Raw genomic sequence first — 18,361 nt, 5'->3', positions numbered from 1 at the left:
CTTCTTTCAACAGAAGACCCTCTCTACGGGAATTACAAGACTCCAGACTGGAGGCTGCAGAACGATTAACCTCAGACTTTGCTATCATTTCCGATTGGGGTAAAAGAAACCTTGTCCTTCAATGCCTCAAAAACCCAATTTCTCCACCTATCAACTCAACACTCAGCTGTCACCTTCTTCAACACTAAACATCTTCGGTCTATTTTTATCTCAAAATCTTAACTGGAAACTTCACATCTCTTCTCTCACTAAATCAACTTCCTCGAGGTTCGGCGTTCTGCATCGTCTCTGCCAGTTCTTCTCCCCCGCACAGTTGCTATCCATATACAGGGGCCTTGTCCGCCCTCGTATGGAGTATGCATCTCACGTGTGGGGGGGCTCCACTCACACAGCTCTCTTGGACACAGTGGAGTCTAAGGCTCTTCGTCTCATCAGCTCTCCTCTTACTGATAGTCTTCTACCTCTTAAATTCCGCCGCCATGTTGCCTCTCGTTCTATCTTCTATTGATATTTTCATGCTGACTGCTCTTCCGAACTTTCTAACTGCATGCCTTCCCGCTTCCCGCTGCCTTACCACACGCAACTTTCTACTCAAGCTCATCCCTTTACTGTCCAAATCCATTATGCACGAGTTAACCAGCATCTTCACTCTTTCATCCCTCACGCAGGTAAACTCTGGAACAATCTTCCTTCATCTGTATTTCCTCCAGCCTACGACTTGAACTCTTTCTGGAGGAGGGTATCAAGTTGCCTGTCCTCCCGAAATTGACCTATCTTTCGGTCACTCCACTGAACTCTTTTATTGGAACAGCGAGTAGTGGGATTTTTTTCATTTTTGCCCTTGAGCTGTTTACTCTGCTGCAAAAAAAAAAAAAAAAAAAAAAAAAAAAAAAAAAAAGTGAAACGATGCAGTTCGTCAATATTTTGTAGGGATAAAATATCCATTGAATGCAGTGACACCAAGTAGCAAGGGAAATGTTCCTTATGAACTGTAGATCTTGTAACTGTGACTAAATTAATGCATGTTGTCCTTAATGAATGAAAAAACGAAAAAATAGTATTGGTTCAAGTCATATGGGCAAGAAAAAGCGCTCTGGCAGGTCACGAGCGAGAGAGGTGCATGACAGTCTCAAGAATCTGGGGGGGGGTTCTTGCTCTCCAAATGCCTTAAGAATTTACCACTATGAAGGATGATGAAATGAAAACATTTACATTAGTCTAGGATGTTCATCATTCTCGTGTTAACCCTCTCGTGCACGATGACGCATTTCGCGTCATCAAAAGTAAAAGGTCCTGGCGCACAATGACGCGAAACGCGTCATAAAAGTAAAAAAATTGATTAAAAATTAAGTTTTCGGTGGAAGTGCGTCAAATTTGGAGCGTCATTTGCTGGGATAAGTTTCTTAATGGTAACATATGGCAACCTTTCTAAGGAGCGTAAATGAGGAGCGTGGAGCGATTTTTTGTTGTTAGCCTACTCTGACAGGAGGAAAAAATACAGTTTTCTTGGTGTAATTCAGGAACTAATAGGCGTATGAGATTTTGAGGATACCATAGGAATCCTAACTAAATTCTGCTTCGAAACACATATTTGGCTAAAAAAGCTGGCCCACAAAATTTTGAGATAGCACGTGGGGAAGAGTTGGTACTTAGGATTTATTGTCTACTATACTCTGTACGGAGACTTGAAACGAGTTTCTATTGTTTATATATATTTTTTCTTCTATTTTTTATTTGCACATGTTCTAGTACAAGTCTTTATGAAGCCATTGATACCAAATTTATTGGGGTATGATATATCTGTGATGGTAAAATACGTACGGGAATGTAGAGTTTCGCGGCGGCAAAAAAAGGCTGGTCGGGCCTGAGAGATGCATGGTGAGTGGAAGAGAAACTTACTGTGCACGAGAGGGTTAATATGAAGTTTTATATCCAGACTCAAGAAAATAGATTAGTTACTGGTGGAATTGTCATCCTCTGAAATGGGTTACACAGCATCCACATACTGTTACCTTATACTCTGCAATGGGTTATGATCACAACATTGCATATGATACTTGTAGTCTGGAGGCAGTTTTGTTTCAGTAAGGAGTTACACAAAGTTGTAACTGGTCCCTCAACCCTATGCAACAAAGGATTCTTGAGTTTTATCACTTTTAAGTCATGAACTTCATTTTTACAAGTTTTTATTTTTTTTCTGTTACTTCCATTCACAAGCTTTACATATCAGCAAGGTAGATGATAAGAATGTAGGACCATCCTAAATACAGCATACATTGTAAATACTGTAAAGGAAAAGTGATGTACAATAATCTGCAGGATTTCAGCTGTGGCTCACATAGTATATAAATGTTGCTAATATATGAATAATTTGAACTCAGTTCAACAACTATTATATAACTTAAAACCATCACTTTACCCCTCCATATGAAAACTCTTAGATTATGAGATTCTCAAATCCATATATAAACAGTTCAGATGACAACATAGGTACATTCATAAGTGGGTGTTTTTTTCAAGGTGTTGATATATATATATATATATATATATATATATATATATATATATATATATATATATATATATATATATATATATATATATATATATATATATATATATAATATATATATATGTGTGGGTGTGTATGTGTGAGGTACTTGATCAAAAAGTGTTGAATGCTTCATTTTACTATTCACATTTCATGAGCAAGAGGTTCATTAGCCACATACCCTTTCATCCCTTAATATTCACATGATATTTTATGTTTCAAAGACACAGATTGACCAGGAAAATTATGCAGGAAGAAACACTAAGGACAAATTTCTTGCTCGCAGAGTTTTTTGAAATGGTAAAAATGTCCATTACTAGTTTTTGATAAGTGCCTCACATGAAAAAAGGCATCTTTTTCACTTTCACACCATCACTGAACAAATTGAAACTTTACAGATCAGGTCAGGTCCTCAGAAAATACTACTATACTCAGAAAAAAAATTAAAGGATTCTTTAAAAAGTCAGTCTTCTTAAATGTATAGTGCAGTGATGTACTGTGTAAGCCAAACTTAAAAAATGGATTTTGATAAAATATTACTTAAATATCTCTTTTGGGCTATAAATACTGAAAAATAGGCACTTTCTCAAGTTTAAATGGGTATTATCTAACACTTCTAATGCATCTTTACTATGCATTTATGTCATTCTCTTCACAACCTATTTATTTATTTCCTGATATTGCATCAAATAAAAATAATTGGAACATGAAAAAAACTGTATAAAAATAACAAACATTCACACAGTGTTGGCAATGTTTCTTGCAGTTTGACACTCGGTGCTTGTCACAGTGTAAGTAAAATTGACTGTGGCACAGGAGTTTTCTTGGACGCAAGTCCTATCTTCAGATCAGAAGAGTGAGCAGTGCTCCGTCACCTAATGCACAAACCAGAGATCAATTGTATGGTTGTTGAACAGCATGAGACTACATATACCTTCCCCCTTATCAGATGCTACCAAAGTTTGTGCAGAAATTGAGACTTATGCAAATCAATGTAAAGTCTATTTCAGAACAGAATATGCAAAATAATTTCTACATTTTAGAAATTAGATTTGCACATGTCACAACAGTATAATCATATAGTTTATGAGCCTAATGCTCAATATGTAATTATTCGGTTACCTTAAAAAAAAGTAGAAGATAACAAATATATTTTCATTCATACCACCAATATATAATCAACCTTACTCATTTGTCATTCTACTAAGAAAGAAATACTAACAATGCTCAACTGTGATTCAAAAAGCTGACAAGAGGCACATTTACATCTTACCTGCAACACTTACAGCAATGCCTGATGGCTATACAGAAATGTTTACACTTCTCCTTGAAAGGAATAATCTTATCAGCTATATAATTAGCAATAGTGCTATACAATGTGGGGCACATTCACTGGGATTCTATACAAATGAGATTCCATTCTATCATTGCACACGCATGATGTGGCGGTGGTGGATTGCAGTATTCCACTTTGGGTGAGGCACAGCCCACCACAGCTCTTCAAGAGTCCTTTCTCAACACACTGAGCTGCAGTGCCATGCTCCACTTTTTTTGTTGCTTTCTTTATATTTTCAAGCATATAGAGATCTGCCCAACAAAAGTGGCAAAATTTCAACCAATTTAAATCACCCAAGCTTAGCAAACTGTATAGAACTTTAATCTTTTTTTCTGCAATGTTGAATAATACATATAGAGGAATTAGAACGGCTACCATTTTAGCATGGCAAAGACATGTTACCATAAAAACATTACTCTGCTTTTTTTTAAGCTATCAATTCAACACCTTACATACACTAAATCTGACATACAGTAGACTTTCAATTATCTTCCTCTACAGTATCAGTTAAAAATGCAAATAAAGTGTGTGTGTGTGTGTGTGTGTGTGTGTGATATATATATATATATATATATATATATATATATATATATATATATATATATATATATATATATATATATATATATATATATATATATATATATATATATATATATATTCAATGTTGGTGCACTTAACATGACTAAATGGTAATAGACATTCACTTAGCATGAGTAATAACTTCCTAGGTCCCTCTGCCCATTCTGTGACAGTACAAAATAAATTTACAAATGAGGAATGATAACGAATCTTAAGTAAGTTGTTAACTGCACTGCCATACTTGACATTGCCATCCATTAAGGAAACATCATGTTTTGTATTACATCTGTAACATCACCGTTGACACAATGAAGTCTAACATAATTCAAGGTAGATACTCAAAAGTCTACTGTCTTGGGCTTCATGACCTTACATTAAAAGGCCATGGAATATCTGACTATTCTTAAGAGACTTCTGAGGTAAATGATCACTACACAAACTAATATGGATGGAACTTTGTATCATATACAGTATATATCACCTAAGAGATTCTAGCTCTTGCCATGGCCAATATTTTAAATTTGGTTTTCACTGGCAGCATTAATAATTACTATACAATTTCAGCTTTAATGAATAAAGTTGTCAAATAACTTTGATTAGTTGCATGGCATCCTGATGAGGATTTTTTTTTCTTCAAAAATTCAAAACTCCCCATTTACTGTTCCTCAGATTCATCTGGCACAATAGAAACAAATATAATGAGACAATAAATAAAATAAAATTAATGTTTTTAGCAATGATATGCCAGCTACTGTAAAACTGGCACGATGATATATCAAAATAAAAAACCCAGAAAAGGGACCACTGGAAGGTAGGTGGTGGCAGGTACATGGCCTTGGTAGAAGATAGATGGAGGCCACAGGGCCATGTTGGTCTCTAGACAAACGTAGCCACTGCTGATGGTGACTTGTCCTCGGGTGCTGGCCTCCTCCTGCCCGCGGCTTTTCCGTACTGCCCAATAAATGAGCCATCCTCTGTGAACCTTCCTGGAATTCATGTAGGAAGTATATTTTAATAGTGTGTAATAATGGGTTTGTAGCAAAATTTAAACTTGAGCTTAATCTATATAAAAATTGGCAGCAGTCTAAATTTTACATAAAACTAGTGAAATTGACTATGTTTGGGTCTGGTTCCATATAAACTATTATAAGCAACTTTGTAGTATTGTGATTAGCACTTCTACCAGAAAATCAGTAAAGATAACAAAACCTTGCACTTATTCCAGTTAGCACAAAGCATAATAAAGATGTGAGAGCCCCTGGCACTCTTTAAAGTTTTCCGAGACATACTTGTGTAAAAGCTAAATTTTGACGATTATTTTTAAGGGGGTACTATCAGGATAAATTGGTTAGTCGTTGATCTAAAAATTAACCCTCTTGCACACAAGTTTCAATAAGTTTTCTTTTCCGTGCTCATTTCAAACATCGGGTCTCTCACCGGTCGAGGCAGTTTTTCTAGCGCGCCAAAATTTTTTGTTTCTCAGCTATTTTCTTCCGCCAAACCTGCATTTATCATTATACATAATATATCAATAGCTTCCTTATTTGTTGTAGTTTTTCATGAATCAATAAAGAAATAATAATAGTAATTCATAAGACCGTTTATGGACACTGAATAAAGTGTGCATAAACAATTTTTCTACTTAGGTCATGTTCCCACCTCCTCCTTATCAGGATTCAAATCTCCAATTGGACAATTAGCATCATGAAATATTTGTGGAAAAGTAAAAATAACGAGTATGGGAAGAGGGAGCGGGTTCATCGGGAACGGAAGTACGACTCCTGTCCTGTCCTCATCTAAGTCTTTTTCACTCTCATCACTTTCTCTCGCAAAGTGGGGAATGCTTTCGGTTTCACTCTCACCACTACTTTCACTGTCTGAGTACAAGAGTGGGTAATATTCCTCAGGTTTCAGGGGCCTCCATGCCATTACGCATTTACGTCCTTACGTAATTCACAAAATATAATAAGCTACTGCCTATAAAGAGAAGAGAACACAAATTGCACTTAATCAAATCACTGTATTGCACTATATAACACTATTATCACTGGGCCGTATGGGGGCGCTAGCCCACAAAAAGTTTAAAGCCCACAGCAGCGAGATGTGCAGCTCGACTGATGAGAGAGTGAACGGAAACTGTCTGTTTTCTCAACTGCGCTCAAATCTGTGGACGCGGAGAGTGTTGCCAATTAGTTAATTTCGGAGAGGGTGAGGAAACTTACCCTCAAACAAAAAATGACGCCATTGGAGTGAATATAACTATTTAAAAGTAGTATTTTTGTTCAAATGGATGCCAACGGCATCCCGGTGCACTTTGGCCCTAAAAAGTTTTACACGCCATTGGCGTCCCAGTGCGCGAGAGGGTTAATGAAGAGCAAAACCTTAAGTATCACAATTAATAGAGGCAGCCATTGCTATACACTTGATCACTTATCTGATCTTCAAATTTCCCTACCCCAAATCTATATATGATCTGTATGTAATTTGTGGTGCCACCTTGTGATCACTGCTGCAAAGTGGTGGTACAGTCACATGATCGTTACCCTGCACATGAATCACGTGATCACTACGCTGCATAAGAAAGAGTGTTCCCTGCCCATGCTAAGATCAGTCTCTGCCAGTAGTCGAATGCGTCCACATGTTTCTCCTGTATTATACTTGTCGCATTGAGTTTGTGTTCAACCTGTCTTGTTATTTTGTTACAGTAATAATGGCATCAAGACATAGAGGAAATGAGTCTACCAGTGGCCTTTAATTAGGAATAAAGCTGGACACTGTGAAGGGCAAAGAATGATCAACATGGCATAACACTATGTTTAAATAATTTTTGCAAATAAACACTCAAGATTGTTTGGGGGTCAAGTAAAGTTACATGAAATTCCAACCCTATCCAGTTTCCTGCATAAAGCCAATAAATGCACTTAGATAAAGATTGTTAGGCATGAGCTACTTCCTCTTTTTTAAATATTTATCAACTTCATCTTAGAGAAACTTTTTTTTTTCAGAGGGGACAGATTAAATAATATCAACTTTTAAACAAGTATGTATATAAAACAAAATTGTAGCAGTTTGAGTTTTCAGATTCCACTTTGTCTAGGCTCAGGATAACTAGGAGTGACTTACAAAATAGGATGCCTGTGTGTGTGTGTGTGTGTGTGTGTGTGTGGGTTAATTCTCAGGCAGCACTTCTGTCTTGTGGTGTATTAGCTGTACATTTTGTATAAAATGAAGATAAACTGGTTATAGATGATACAAAAGCATGTGGAGTGCATTTCTCTTTTTGCACACTGAAATGAGTATTTGTTATATGCAACTTCACACTGCTAGTTTTATAAAACAATGTAATTTTCACGTATAACTAGACATTGGTGTATTGAAATTGCAATCCAAGATGCTAATGAGTATCATACAATATTTACCTTACTGGTGATGTGCTGGTGCACAGCTGCTTTGCTAGAAAATGGTACATGCTTTCTCAAGTAATATTCTCACTGGACACAGGTACGTTTCAATATGCAAGTAATTATCAGCAAACACACAACAATGCAAACTAAAGCTTCATTAAATTCTGAGCTCCTTCTATGACCATAAAACTTCCATGCATTTAAGAAAATCAATTCTTTTAGAATAATGACAATGGAGATAAGCTACAACTTAAATAGAACATGTTGATGAATAAGAATAGTTGGAGGAAATAAAGGGATTGTTTAGAGTTGTAGGATGGAGTGCTACAACAGAGTGTGTTATAAAACTCAACCACTTGTGAAGTTTGCCTTTACAGTTATTGTTGGAGGAACTAAAACTAGCAGCCATGTTTTTTCCTTAATTTGCTCATGGAAAAGTTCCAAATCTTCATCTAAACAAAATTCTTTTGGTTTTCATTCTTTTAACCTCAGTTTGACGATTAAAATTCTTTTAAGCTGCCTAACTGATTTTTAAATAAGCATTGCACTGAGCATGTCCTGAGTGACCATGAGAGGTGTCTCAAGAGGAAGCCATGTACCACTTTCACTGCACACTTTATTAGCCATTAGAAAAAGAAAAAAAATAAGAAGAAAAAAATACTCACCAAGTATTCTGGATATGCTTGAATAGTTACTTAATTTTGAGTAATGTGATGTAAACTGTTAGGTAGTTAGAATATCAAACCTTTCAATATGTATCAAATCCAAGCTTACATGTAAAAGAATGCAGGAATAACATCAAACTAGGGTGGCAAATGCATTGGATGAAGTCTCTCCTTTCTTCTTGCCGTACTGACCAATGAAGGAACCATCTTCTGCCATACCTGATCCTGGGAGGGGCCAAACAGTCAAGCTATGAGCAGTAATATATACACGAGCACTAGCCTCACTATGCACAGATATGAATTAAACGTCTACACTCGTAGAATTTCTCTGGTCAAAGACTAAAAAAATTAAATAAATTGCTCTAATTTCATGATGGTATGAGTAGTAGTCTTCCCGTATTTTCCTTTGCCACAGCAGTAAACAAACACACCAGACTCAGGCAGCAAAGTGATTTGGTGTGACGGGTACTGCATGGCAATGGCAATGGGCATCATGTTTATTTAATGATGGATGAACCACCAAGGGTTGCAGTATGAAGCCATAAAATTTTGTAAGATGCTATGCAAGACAGCATGCCTGAGATAAAACTGGAAATTACATCATCAATACTGGTGTGCATGTAGGTATATGTTGATTTATATACCTTTAATACTGTTTGTATTGTTCTGACACAGAGAAATAATAGTGCACTCTAATCATATCTTTTATATATAAGAGAGAATGCATAAAAAAAATCATTACAGTTTGTGCAAGCTCTCATTCAACTTAGCAGCTACATCAAGGTATGTATAGTTATGCAAAGTGATGTTAAGCACACTTCAAAACAAACAATGTAGCTACCACTGCAGAACTCAAAACCTTATGGGTACTTTCAATACTTAATGTTGAATATTTACTTTTAACAAAATTAATGTAATGTATGACGATTAAGACAGGTATATTTATGAAAGCAAAAATCTAATGAACAAGAGAATTTGAAAATTGTAAATTGTACAAACTTTTTGCTATGAAGAAAATAAGTAGAAAATGCCGAACTCAAATAAAATGATTAATGAATAACAATATAAGACTGCCCTCAAGTAAGTTTCTATTACCCATCCTGTATTCAAGGAGAACCAGCAGAAAAGTTATCTATTTGTTCTAGAAATGAAGGTCACTGAAACCAAGATGCAAGATCTTCTGGGGGAGGGAGGAGGAGGGAGTGGTGCTAAGTGCTCGGACGAACACATGGCAATTCGAGGACAAGAAGGTATGAAGGTGTTTCAGAGGAGACAGGACAGGTATATGCATGTCAAGGTTCACAAATATTGCTGAGATTATCCAAAAAAATGTTTGCTTCAGATATGCACAAAAAAATGTGAGAAATGCCGTAAAGCTGAGTTAACCATGTAACTTGACAATTACTGCATAGCTTTGCTCTTAATAACTGATCATATCCTATAAATACAACTGGCAAATCTATCTAAATGAAAGGACATAAGAAAGAAGGTTCCATATGTGCTTCTGACAGTCCTTTTACAGTACTTCACTCTCTTCAAATATAATTCAACTCTATACAGGCTTATCATTCCAAACCCTTATAACTGCTCCACGTTTCCTTACTGTTTCATCCCAGTCTTTCGTTATGTTTACACTTTTGGCATGTGCTTTCCTAAAACTTGTCTGGACAGATCAAAAATATTTCTGCTTCATTTCACAGTCACATTCCTCTAATGTGTTGGTGTCTCATGGATGAGTAGAGACAAATGATATTCCCTAAAATTATTCTACTGATCTTTCCACATTGTGGGGGGAGTGTGGATGTTGACTCAAGAGATAAGGTGGAAAAATAGCAGTTCTCTTTCCCTGCTTGTAATGCAATCTAGGATTTCTAAAATAATCCTCCTGCATATATATATTTAGATCATTCCTTGATGTCTCCTTACAACTCCTATTGCAGTCGTAAAGTAATGAGTTCTGCAATAATCAGATCGCCACTGAACTGACTGAGAGCAGTAACAACTTAGTTTTTTGTTGTATAGGACTAGCATGCTATCTTTTTAATAATTTGTTTACAGTATTTCCCTTCTGGAGTATATTATCTGGATCTCCAATTGTATTTAAAAATCATAACAATTCAAGCTTTCCAATGACCTCCAGTTTCTGTGAATATAATTGATAAACAAAAATTGCTAGCTACTGAACAAACTGACAACAACACAATAAAGATTTTGTTTCAATTAATCTGAATCAACTTAAATATGAGGACTAGCTACTTTAAATGCTAATAAATTAAGTATTGCTACAAATCTGCCTTTTGGATAATCATGGCAAACAAAGACAAGGACAAGATACAGCTACTGCTATATATAAGAAAAATCACAAGTCAACACATACATAAAACAATGCAGAAACTACTTCAATTATTTCATTCTAGGTAAATGCTCAAAGTAACAATGGAGGCTCAACTTACCGGTGTCCCCATCACCATACTCAGCCATTGAATCTGTGTCTGATTCTATTGGGTTTTTCACATCACTGCCTAGACTATCTCTTTTAGCCCCATCAAGTCTGCAATAAAAACATTTCAATTTATTCACATTCAATTGTAACTAATGTTGAATTTGTAAAACTTCCTGTGGTGAAGGCCAAGCAGAGTTCATAATGTAAATGCATCCTCATGTGTTGCTATAGTGATGAAAGATATAAAGAACTTCTCACTGGCTTAAAAAAAATAAAACAAAAATAAAATAAATAATATTATATATATATATATATATATATATATATATATATATATATATATATATATATATATATATATATATATAAAAAATGAAGACTTACGGCTGTGCAAACTCTGGAAAACCTTGCTCCTCATTGAAGTCTGTGCGGCCGTGAGCTGCTTCTCGTTCATGGACGGCATACTTCCCTCCACGGTTGCGTTTGACAATGCAGACGATGATGAGAATCAGGAGGAGGAAGGCAATGGCTAGCATCATGCCAATAAACCAGCCACGAGTAGCAATGTTGTCTGTCTCTCGAATGAATACTCCTGAAGTCTGCAACGCAAGGAAATTAAGTTTATGTTACTCAAGGCAGAGATAAACTTTAGGGCATACACTAAGCTGTGCATGACCTCAGTGTTGATCTCTGTTGCACTGGCCCTTCAGCCTGGAATACAGGGCAAGAGTGAGATCCAGGTTACTATAGTTTACATTTTCCAGATTTTCCCAGGCACCCATTTATCAACTATCCTGAAAGGGAGGATGAGTAGCTAATTGAGCTGGATGTAGATTGAACTGTCCTGAAAGTGAACCTAGCCAGGCCCATGGATTCATAGCTAGGCCACTACACCATGAAGGCCCCATATTTAACTGAAAATTCATTATGTGTCAATGTAATGGGCATACTTCAAAATGTATGAAGTGAGAATGACAGACAAGTAAGTCATCTGTTAAATGATAGGTAAAGATGAGTGAACTGATCTTACTGCAAAACATTTTTATGGTGTTTGAAAATACATATTTTGTTATCAGATGATCCAGAATGAAAACAGTAGTACTGGTCTGTGCAATGATTTGAGCACTCTTTTGGTCTTTGTTCTAAAGAGGCAGCATGATAAAGATACTCACAATACCAGTGCTATGGGTCTCTATCTCTTCCACATCAGACTCAGTAGAAAACATTCCATCCACAGCCACCACAGACACTTGGTAGACCTTGTCCAGTTCCAGGCCCTTCAGCGTGATAAAGTCCTCATAGAGCTCTGGCTTGGTGGTGGTGACAATGCTCTCCCCATACAACCTGAAAAGTTCCCCGACTTATTAAACTTGAATGACTGACCTTCAACAAGAAATGTCCTACTGCCTCACCTCTTTCTGAATAATAATAATAATAATAATAAAAGGTGTGTGTGTGTGTGTGTGTGTGAGAGAGAGAGAGAGAGAGAGAGAGAGAGAGAGAGAGAGAGAGAGAGAGAGAGAGAGAGAGAGAGTGAGAGAGAGAGAGAGAGAGAGAGAGAGAGAGAGAGAGAGAGAGAGAGAGAGAGAGAGAGAGAGAGAGAGAGAGAGAGAGAGAGAGAGAGAGAGAGAGAGAGAGAGAGAGAGAGAGAGAGAGAGAGAGAGAGAGAGAGAGAGAGAGAGAGAGAGAGAGAGAGAGAGAGAGAGAGAGAGAGAGAGAGAGAGAGAGAGAGAGAGAGAGAGAGAGAGAGAGAGAGAGAGAGAGAGAGAGAGAGAGAGAGAGAGAGAGAGAGAGAGAGAGAGAGAGAGAGAGAGAGAGAGAGAGAGAGAGAGAGAGAGAGAGAGAGAGAGAGAGAGAGAGAGAGAGAGAGAGAGAGAGAGAGAGAGAGAGAGAGAGAGAGAGAGAGAGAGAGAGAGAGAGAGAGAGAGAGAGAGAGAGAGAGAGAGAGAGAGAGAGAGAGAGAGAGAGAGAGAGAGAGAGAGAGAGAGAGAGAGAGAGAGAGACTCGTATATCCTTACTATACTATGTACTATAAAGTAACAATGAAATGAAAGTCATGCAGGTATACTGTTGTGTTGCACATAGATCAATGGCTTCTATAATCTCCTTATACAACTCTTTGCTTTGGATTAAAGCTGCCAAATCAATGCTACCAAGTTTTCCCTTCACTCAGGTTCCTTCTCTCAAATGTCTGTACACTTGGTAATCTGAGAGCAAATCAATGACTGGGTTGGCCATTAGTACTGTCTGTCCAAAAGTTGACCCCCCTGACTCCCTGACTTTTCTATGCTATGCATAACTGCTCGGTTAAACACGTACCTGTACTTGATGAAGAAGTGTGATCCAGGATTACTCTCTGTGTTGGGAATCCAGGTGACTTTGATGTCCGACTCCCCTTGCTTGGCCCTTTCATGCTGCCAGATGAGGCCAGGCTTGCCAGGAGGTGTGGCACCGTTGCTCCTCGTCATTCTCTCAATAAAGTATCCAGAGCCTTGACCCATCTGTTGCAATTATGTGGAATTGAACAGAAGTAGATGCCAACTATAAACACCTTATGTAGTCTGCAATCCTAAGTTCATATATTTGCTGGTTTTATGTGAGGATGATTGATGCCTGTAATTATTTCATTACACTGAGCTCCATGATTTAATTAACATGTTTCTTTTAATGGGGCTTACAAGCTGCAGCTGGATATTCTAACATTGGCAAATTACTTACTGCTGTGCTCGCCTTGATGATGATACGATACTTGGTACCAGGCTTGAGGGAGGCGAGCTTGGCCCTGGTCACTGTAGGGTCAAGGATCGGGGGGTCACGCTCAGAGACGGGGCCAGTTTGGGTGCCATCCACTTCTTGATAGTAGATATGGTAACCCGTCAAGATACCATTGGGCTGCTTGGGTTTCTTCCAAATGAGATAGAATGCTGATGAACCCAGTGGGATGGCATCTAAGGAGTCCACAGGGCCTGGCTCTGTAAGGAAGTTATAAGTGGAATGCAACAAACTCTTGAGAATTTTATTGTCTTAATAATCACTGTCATTTTCAGACCTCATTTCCACATAAAGGAAGGGAGATGTGTGAAGTTATAGTATTAAAGAAGTTAGCTTAGTACTGGCATTATTAATTATATAGATCCTTGTTGTAGATTTTGATTATTAAAATAAGCCATTCCCAGTGTTCATCTGAGTGCAGGGGTAAAAGTCCTTCACATGGTAAGAGGAACCTGTGACCATGATTAAACTAGTTGCTTTGTTGGTATACTTAAGTCTTGTTACACACACTGTATACAGAAAACCCTACTGAACAGTGGAAGTTATGCTTTCACAAAAAAGTGGTTGGTTTACATAATATGGCAATCAGCAAATACTTGCAAGTACTTTGGATGTGCAGGATGACACCAACTCATTAACTAATCCAAAATGGAAACATTCCTGCAGAGGGGGATGCTCCCCAAAGAATAAACAAAATGACAGGAATGGTTTGAGGCTGATAAATACTGCTGTAGTCAAACAAAATCAATGCAGAAACAACTCAACACTACCCTGGGGAGAAACTTACTTCCTTCAGGAGTGACAAAGTTGATCTCTTGGCTAGGTGGTCCATCGTATGCCCCATTGAACACCAAGACACGCACAAAGTTCTTTGAGTAGGGCACAAACGAGGTGACAAGGGCCGTGGGCTCGTAGTTATTTTCCACAATGATGTCTCGAGCCTTCTCAACGCTTTCCTTTTCAGTCCATGTCTGGATCTGTTGAGAGAGGCAGGCATGGTATATAATACATTACTGATGTCAGGTTAATTGATGACGTAACTTTTAAAAACACACACACACACACTAACTCAGGCCCGGTAGACTTCAAATAGGTAAATACATACACACACATGCACACACTATAATAGCCTTCGATTATTATGAGCCCTGCTCTTGTCAGGAAGGTACTTGCTGGAGATTGAGAGTCCAACTCATACTAAGGCCCACACCCACACCCCAAAAACTGATTTTTAGCAGATTTTGTAAAAAAAAAAAAAAAAAACAAAAAACAAAAAAACAGGGGGGGCAGGGACAAAAGGACACTGGGTGAAATAGAACTCAACTGATCTTCACATAGTATTACAGAACTGCATGCATACTACAACTCAGAGGCATACCAAAATGTTAATAATCATGGACAGTTTTTTATTATAATGGGATACGAAAACTATGCAAGAGTTAAAAAGCAGAATAGGAAAACAAATCAAAACATTAGAAATCAATCAAAAAGTGCTTTACAACAAACAAGATAGATGTACATGGTTGGGAACTGAACTTAACAGATAATGACATGTAGACTGGAGAGAATGAAAGAAAGAAATAGAGACAGACATACAGACAGATAGAGAAAAACAAGTGCAGTATTGAGAATCAGCAGACCTTGTATCCCTTGAAGTGGCCATTAATGGAGTCGTTGGAGACGGGCTCCCAGGACAGCAGGGCAGTGGTGGCGTCCTTCAGCTCCAGCAGCGTCAGGTTAAGTGGTGCCTGGGTTGGCACTGCACCACACACATCAAGAGTTTAGGCACAAACAAACACACACAAAAAAACATCGGCAAACATCACTATTTCACTGTCCTATGTAACCATGACAAGTACCAAGAGATTCATACTACTTCATTCCTTTCATGTGCTCACTAGTTTTAATGCATGGCTGAAATATTTGTTCTACATGACATCTTCCACTTTCTAATATAAAGGAATACACTTCTCTATATTTAGAATTTTTGGCCATCTGGGAATCATTAGTGGATTTGGTCAATTTCACTGTAAGGTTACACTGTAAACTGGCAATTCTTTAAGTTCTTAATGTTTTATGAACTCAGAAAGCAAAACCACCTCAGCAGAAGAGACACATGGCCTCTAACCCACCTGCTTCCCCTGACCAGCCTTGGATTTCAGGAGCAGCAACATTTGCCTCTCCTCGGTCGTTGTGAGCCTCCACCTTGAGTCTGTAGGGCTTGAAGGTTGGCTGATTAGGAACCACGAAGTGATCCTGCTCCCAGTCCACAACATCCTCCGTCTTCCATCTTGCATTGTCTGCATCTTCTCGTTTCCAGTACACGCGATACTTGAAGCCTGGGCCATTGTGCTCAATTTCTGGCATTGGCTGTGGATGTAAATTATTCATGTAGTTTATCTGATCTAAAGAGTGGCCCATTGAAGGTACTCAAATGTTTTGGGAGTTGCTAACAATGAAAAATTTCTACTATAAATATATTTATTTTTAGTCTACTTGGTTATGCATCTTCTGATTATGACTAAACCATGAACCAGTATTTGACACCGACCATGATGTTCCTTTTCTCCTCATGACAGAACTAAAAAAGACAGGAAGAAAAAAGCCCTGCTCACCAGGATATTGGGGCTTTGTTTAGTATTTTTTGGTTTTCTATTTATGGGGTTTTAATGTTTTCTTAGCAAGTATTCCTTTGTGGGTGTCACAACAATTCACTAACAAGGCTGAATCACACAACTCATTGGGGTCATGTCCTGGAGAGCAGAACATGATGAGGAGAGGAATGAACCAAACAATACATGTTCTAGATTTGGTGTGAATACATGGTTGGGCCTTTGGGTGGGCGTCAGCGAGTAATTTAAGTGTCACATGAAAATGCAAAAGCGAACAGAACAGTAATCAAGCAATCCCTCAAAAAACTAATGATTTTGAATGTCTTTTGGAAATGGGGGTAAAACGACTATTGAATGGGATGAAGCAAATTTGGTTAAAAATTATGGAAAGAGAAATGCTGCACCTCTCAACACATAATATTTCTTCATTACCAGCTATGCAAAGATGTCAGTTGTCCATTAGATTAAAAAATACAGCTGCACATCAGAAATATCTGATTTATGGCCTTGTTCAATATGATCCAACCTTACCTGAGAAGTGAAACACATGAACAAAAGTCTGTCAGTTTGAATCTCAGGTTCTCACAACAAAAGTGGACAGCCAAGTGTTTTCTTGGGGCTCATTCAACTCACCGACCACTTGATGACCAGGTTGGTAGGGTCTGACCCCTTGCCCTCCACACCATCTGGATTCTTGTAAGGAACATCATGCAAAGTTGTACACATGTCAGAGTGGTCGGAGGGGCGGGAGGGACCGATCTTGTTGCGGGCAATTACCCGGAATGTATAGTTTGCCCAAGGGCTTAGGTTGATCTGGAACAAAAAGATGAATCAAATTTTATTTCAGCACTTAAACAGGTGGCACAAATCAAACAAGTCTTATGACTCTTGGCAGACTCACTGCATTTACTGCAGAGGAAAAGGAAAAGGCACTATTAATAAAGTATTAAAATACAGGCAAGAATTGATATATGCTAATTTAAAAAAAAAAAAAAAAAAAATGTATTCATATGATGCTGAAGCTTTAAAGACCTTTTTTGGTATACAATATCCAAATCATCATTTACATGATAGTCATACCATGCATGTTATGTCATGCGTGTAATGCACCTGCACGGTGCCCTGAGCATTATTCATCAAGATCAAGATCATGCACATATTGGATTGAACACAAAATTATACAGATTTGGCTCACTAAATGAGAGCTTCCTTTCACGAGACTAGGTAAAATATTAAATTTTATCAAGCCTGGTGAAAGGATGCTCTCATTTAATGGGGAACACATCAGCAGTGGAATTAGCATTAAATCTATTGTTGAGAAAAGTACAATGCTTCAAAGACCAAGGGAAATCATTGCTGTAACCTTCAGCTCACTCATATACTCCCTTGACTGCTTGGGCTAGATAGTCATGGAGCCACCACTGCCATGGTCATGAGGCACCAAGCACAAGGGCTGAGCAACAAAATATTTCTGCATTGGTTCTTTCAATTACTTAAAATCTGCTCCAAATGTTTGAGAATCTATTTTGCTCAGATAGCTACTTGATGACTGTCAACCCCAAGTTACCAATCCTACATGATGTATACTCACAGTAAACTCTGTGCTGGTGGCTGGGACGGAGTCAAAGGCACTTTCCCATGTATCTGGCGTGAAACTGGTGTTGTACTGGATGATGTAGCCCAGGATAGGAGCACGATTGTCACCCATTGGCTGCCATTCAACACTGGCATCTCTAATGTTGCAGGTCACCTTCAGGAGCTGGGGTGGGTTAGGCACATCTAGGGGAGTGAAAAAATAAGCATTAACCCCTTCCACTCGGTTCCCGTTTACCTGACCCAGGGGGAGGCATGGAGTCTCACGGTTTGAAGCCACTAAACTGTCAGTCGGCCATATTGTTCAAGCCGGAGAGGAGTGGCCACATGGATGTACCTCCATGAGTGGCCGGCCAGACCACCTGTCTGTGTGTGACATTTCATGAGGGTTCGTGTGGCAGAC

General features: G+C 38.1%; 1 protein-coding gene across 1 annotated transcript in view; it reads right to left on the bottom strand.

Annotated features, from left to right (window-relative positions):
* Positions 1-2,169: 2,169 nt before the first annotated feature.
* The window catches only part of LOC126999968 (neuroglian-like), a 45,259-nt gene continuing 29,067 nt past the window's right edge, over positions 2,170-18,361 (bottom strand). Inside the window, exons 11-21 of the mRNA XM_050863279.1 lie at positions 17,957-18,144; positions 16,999-17,178; positions 15,886-16,123; positions 15,394-15,512; positions 14,541-14,730; positions 13,700-13,953; positions 13,301-13,482; positions 12,154-12,325; positions 11,366-11,580; positions 10,992-11,089; positions 2,170-5,455 (exon numbers count right to left, since the gene is read on the bottom strand). Coding sequence (XP_050719236.1) covers positions 5,346-5,455; positions 10,992-11,089; positions 11,366-11,580; positions 12,154-12,325; positions 13,301-13,482; positions 13,700-13,953; positions 14,541-14,730; positions 15,394-15,512; positions 15,886-16,123; positions 16,999-17,178; positions 17,957-18,144 — 1,946 coding nt within the window. The 3' untranslated portion in view covers positions 2,170-5,345. The remainder of the gene's footprint in view (positions 5,456-10,991; positions 11,090-11,365; positions 11,581-12,153; positions 12,326-13,300; positions 13,483-13,699; positions 13,954-14,540; positions 14,731-15,393; positions 15,513-15,885; positions 16,124-16,998; positions 17,179-17,956; positions 18,145-18,361) is intronic.

The sequence above is a fragment of the Eriocheir sinensis genome, chromosome 17 (assembly GCF_024679095.1).
Source record: "Eriocheir sinensis breed Jianghai 21 chromosome 17, ASM2467909v1, whole genome shotgun sequence".
Taxonomy (NCBI): Eukaryota; Metazoa; Arthropoda; class Malacostraca; order Decapoda; family Varunidae; genus Eriocheir; species Eriocheir sinensis.
The sequence above is the reverse complement of the archived record's forward strand: the minus strand, read 5'-3'. Positions and strand labels throughout refer to the sequence as shown.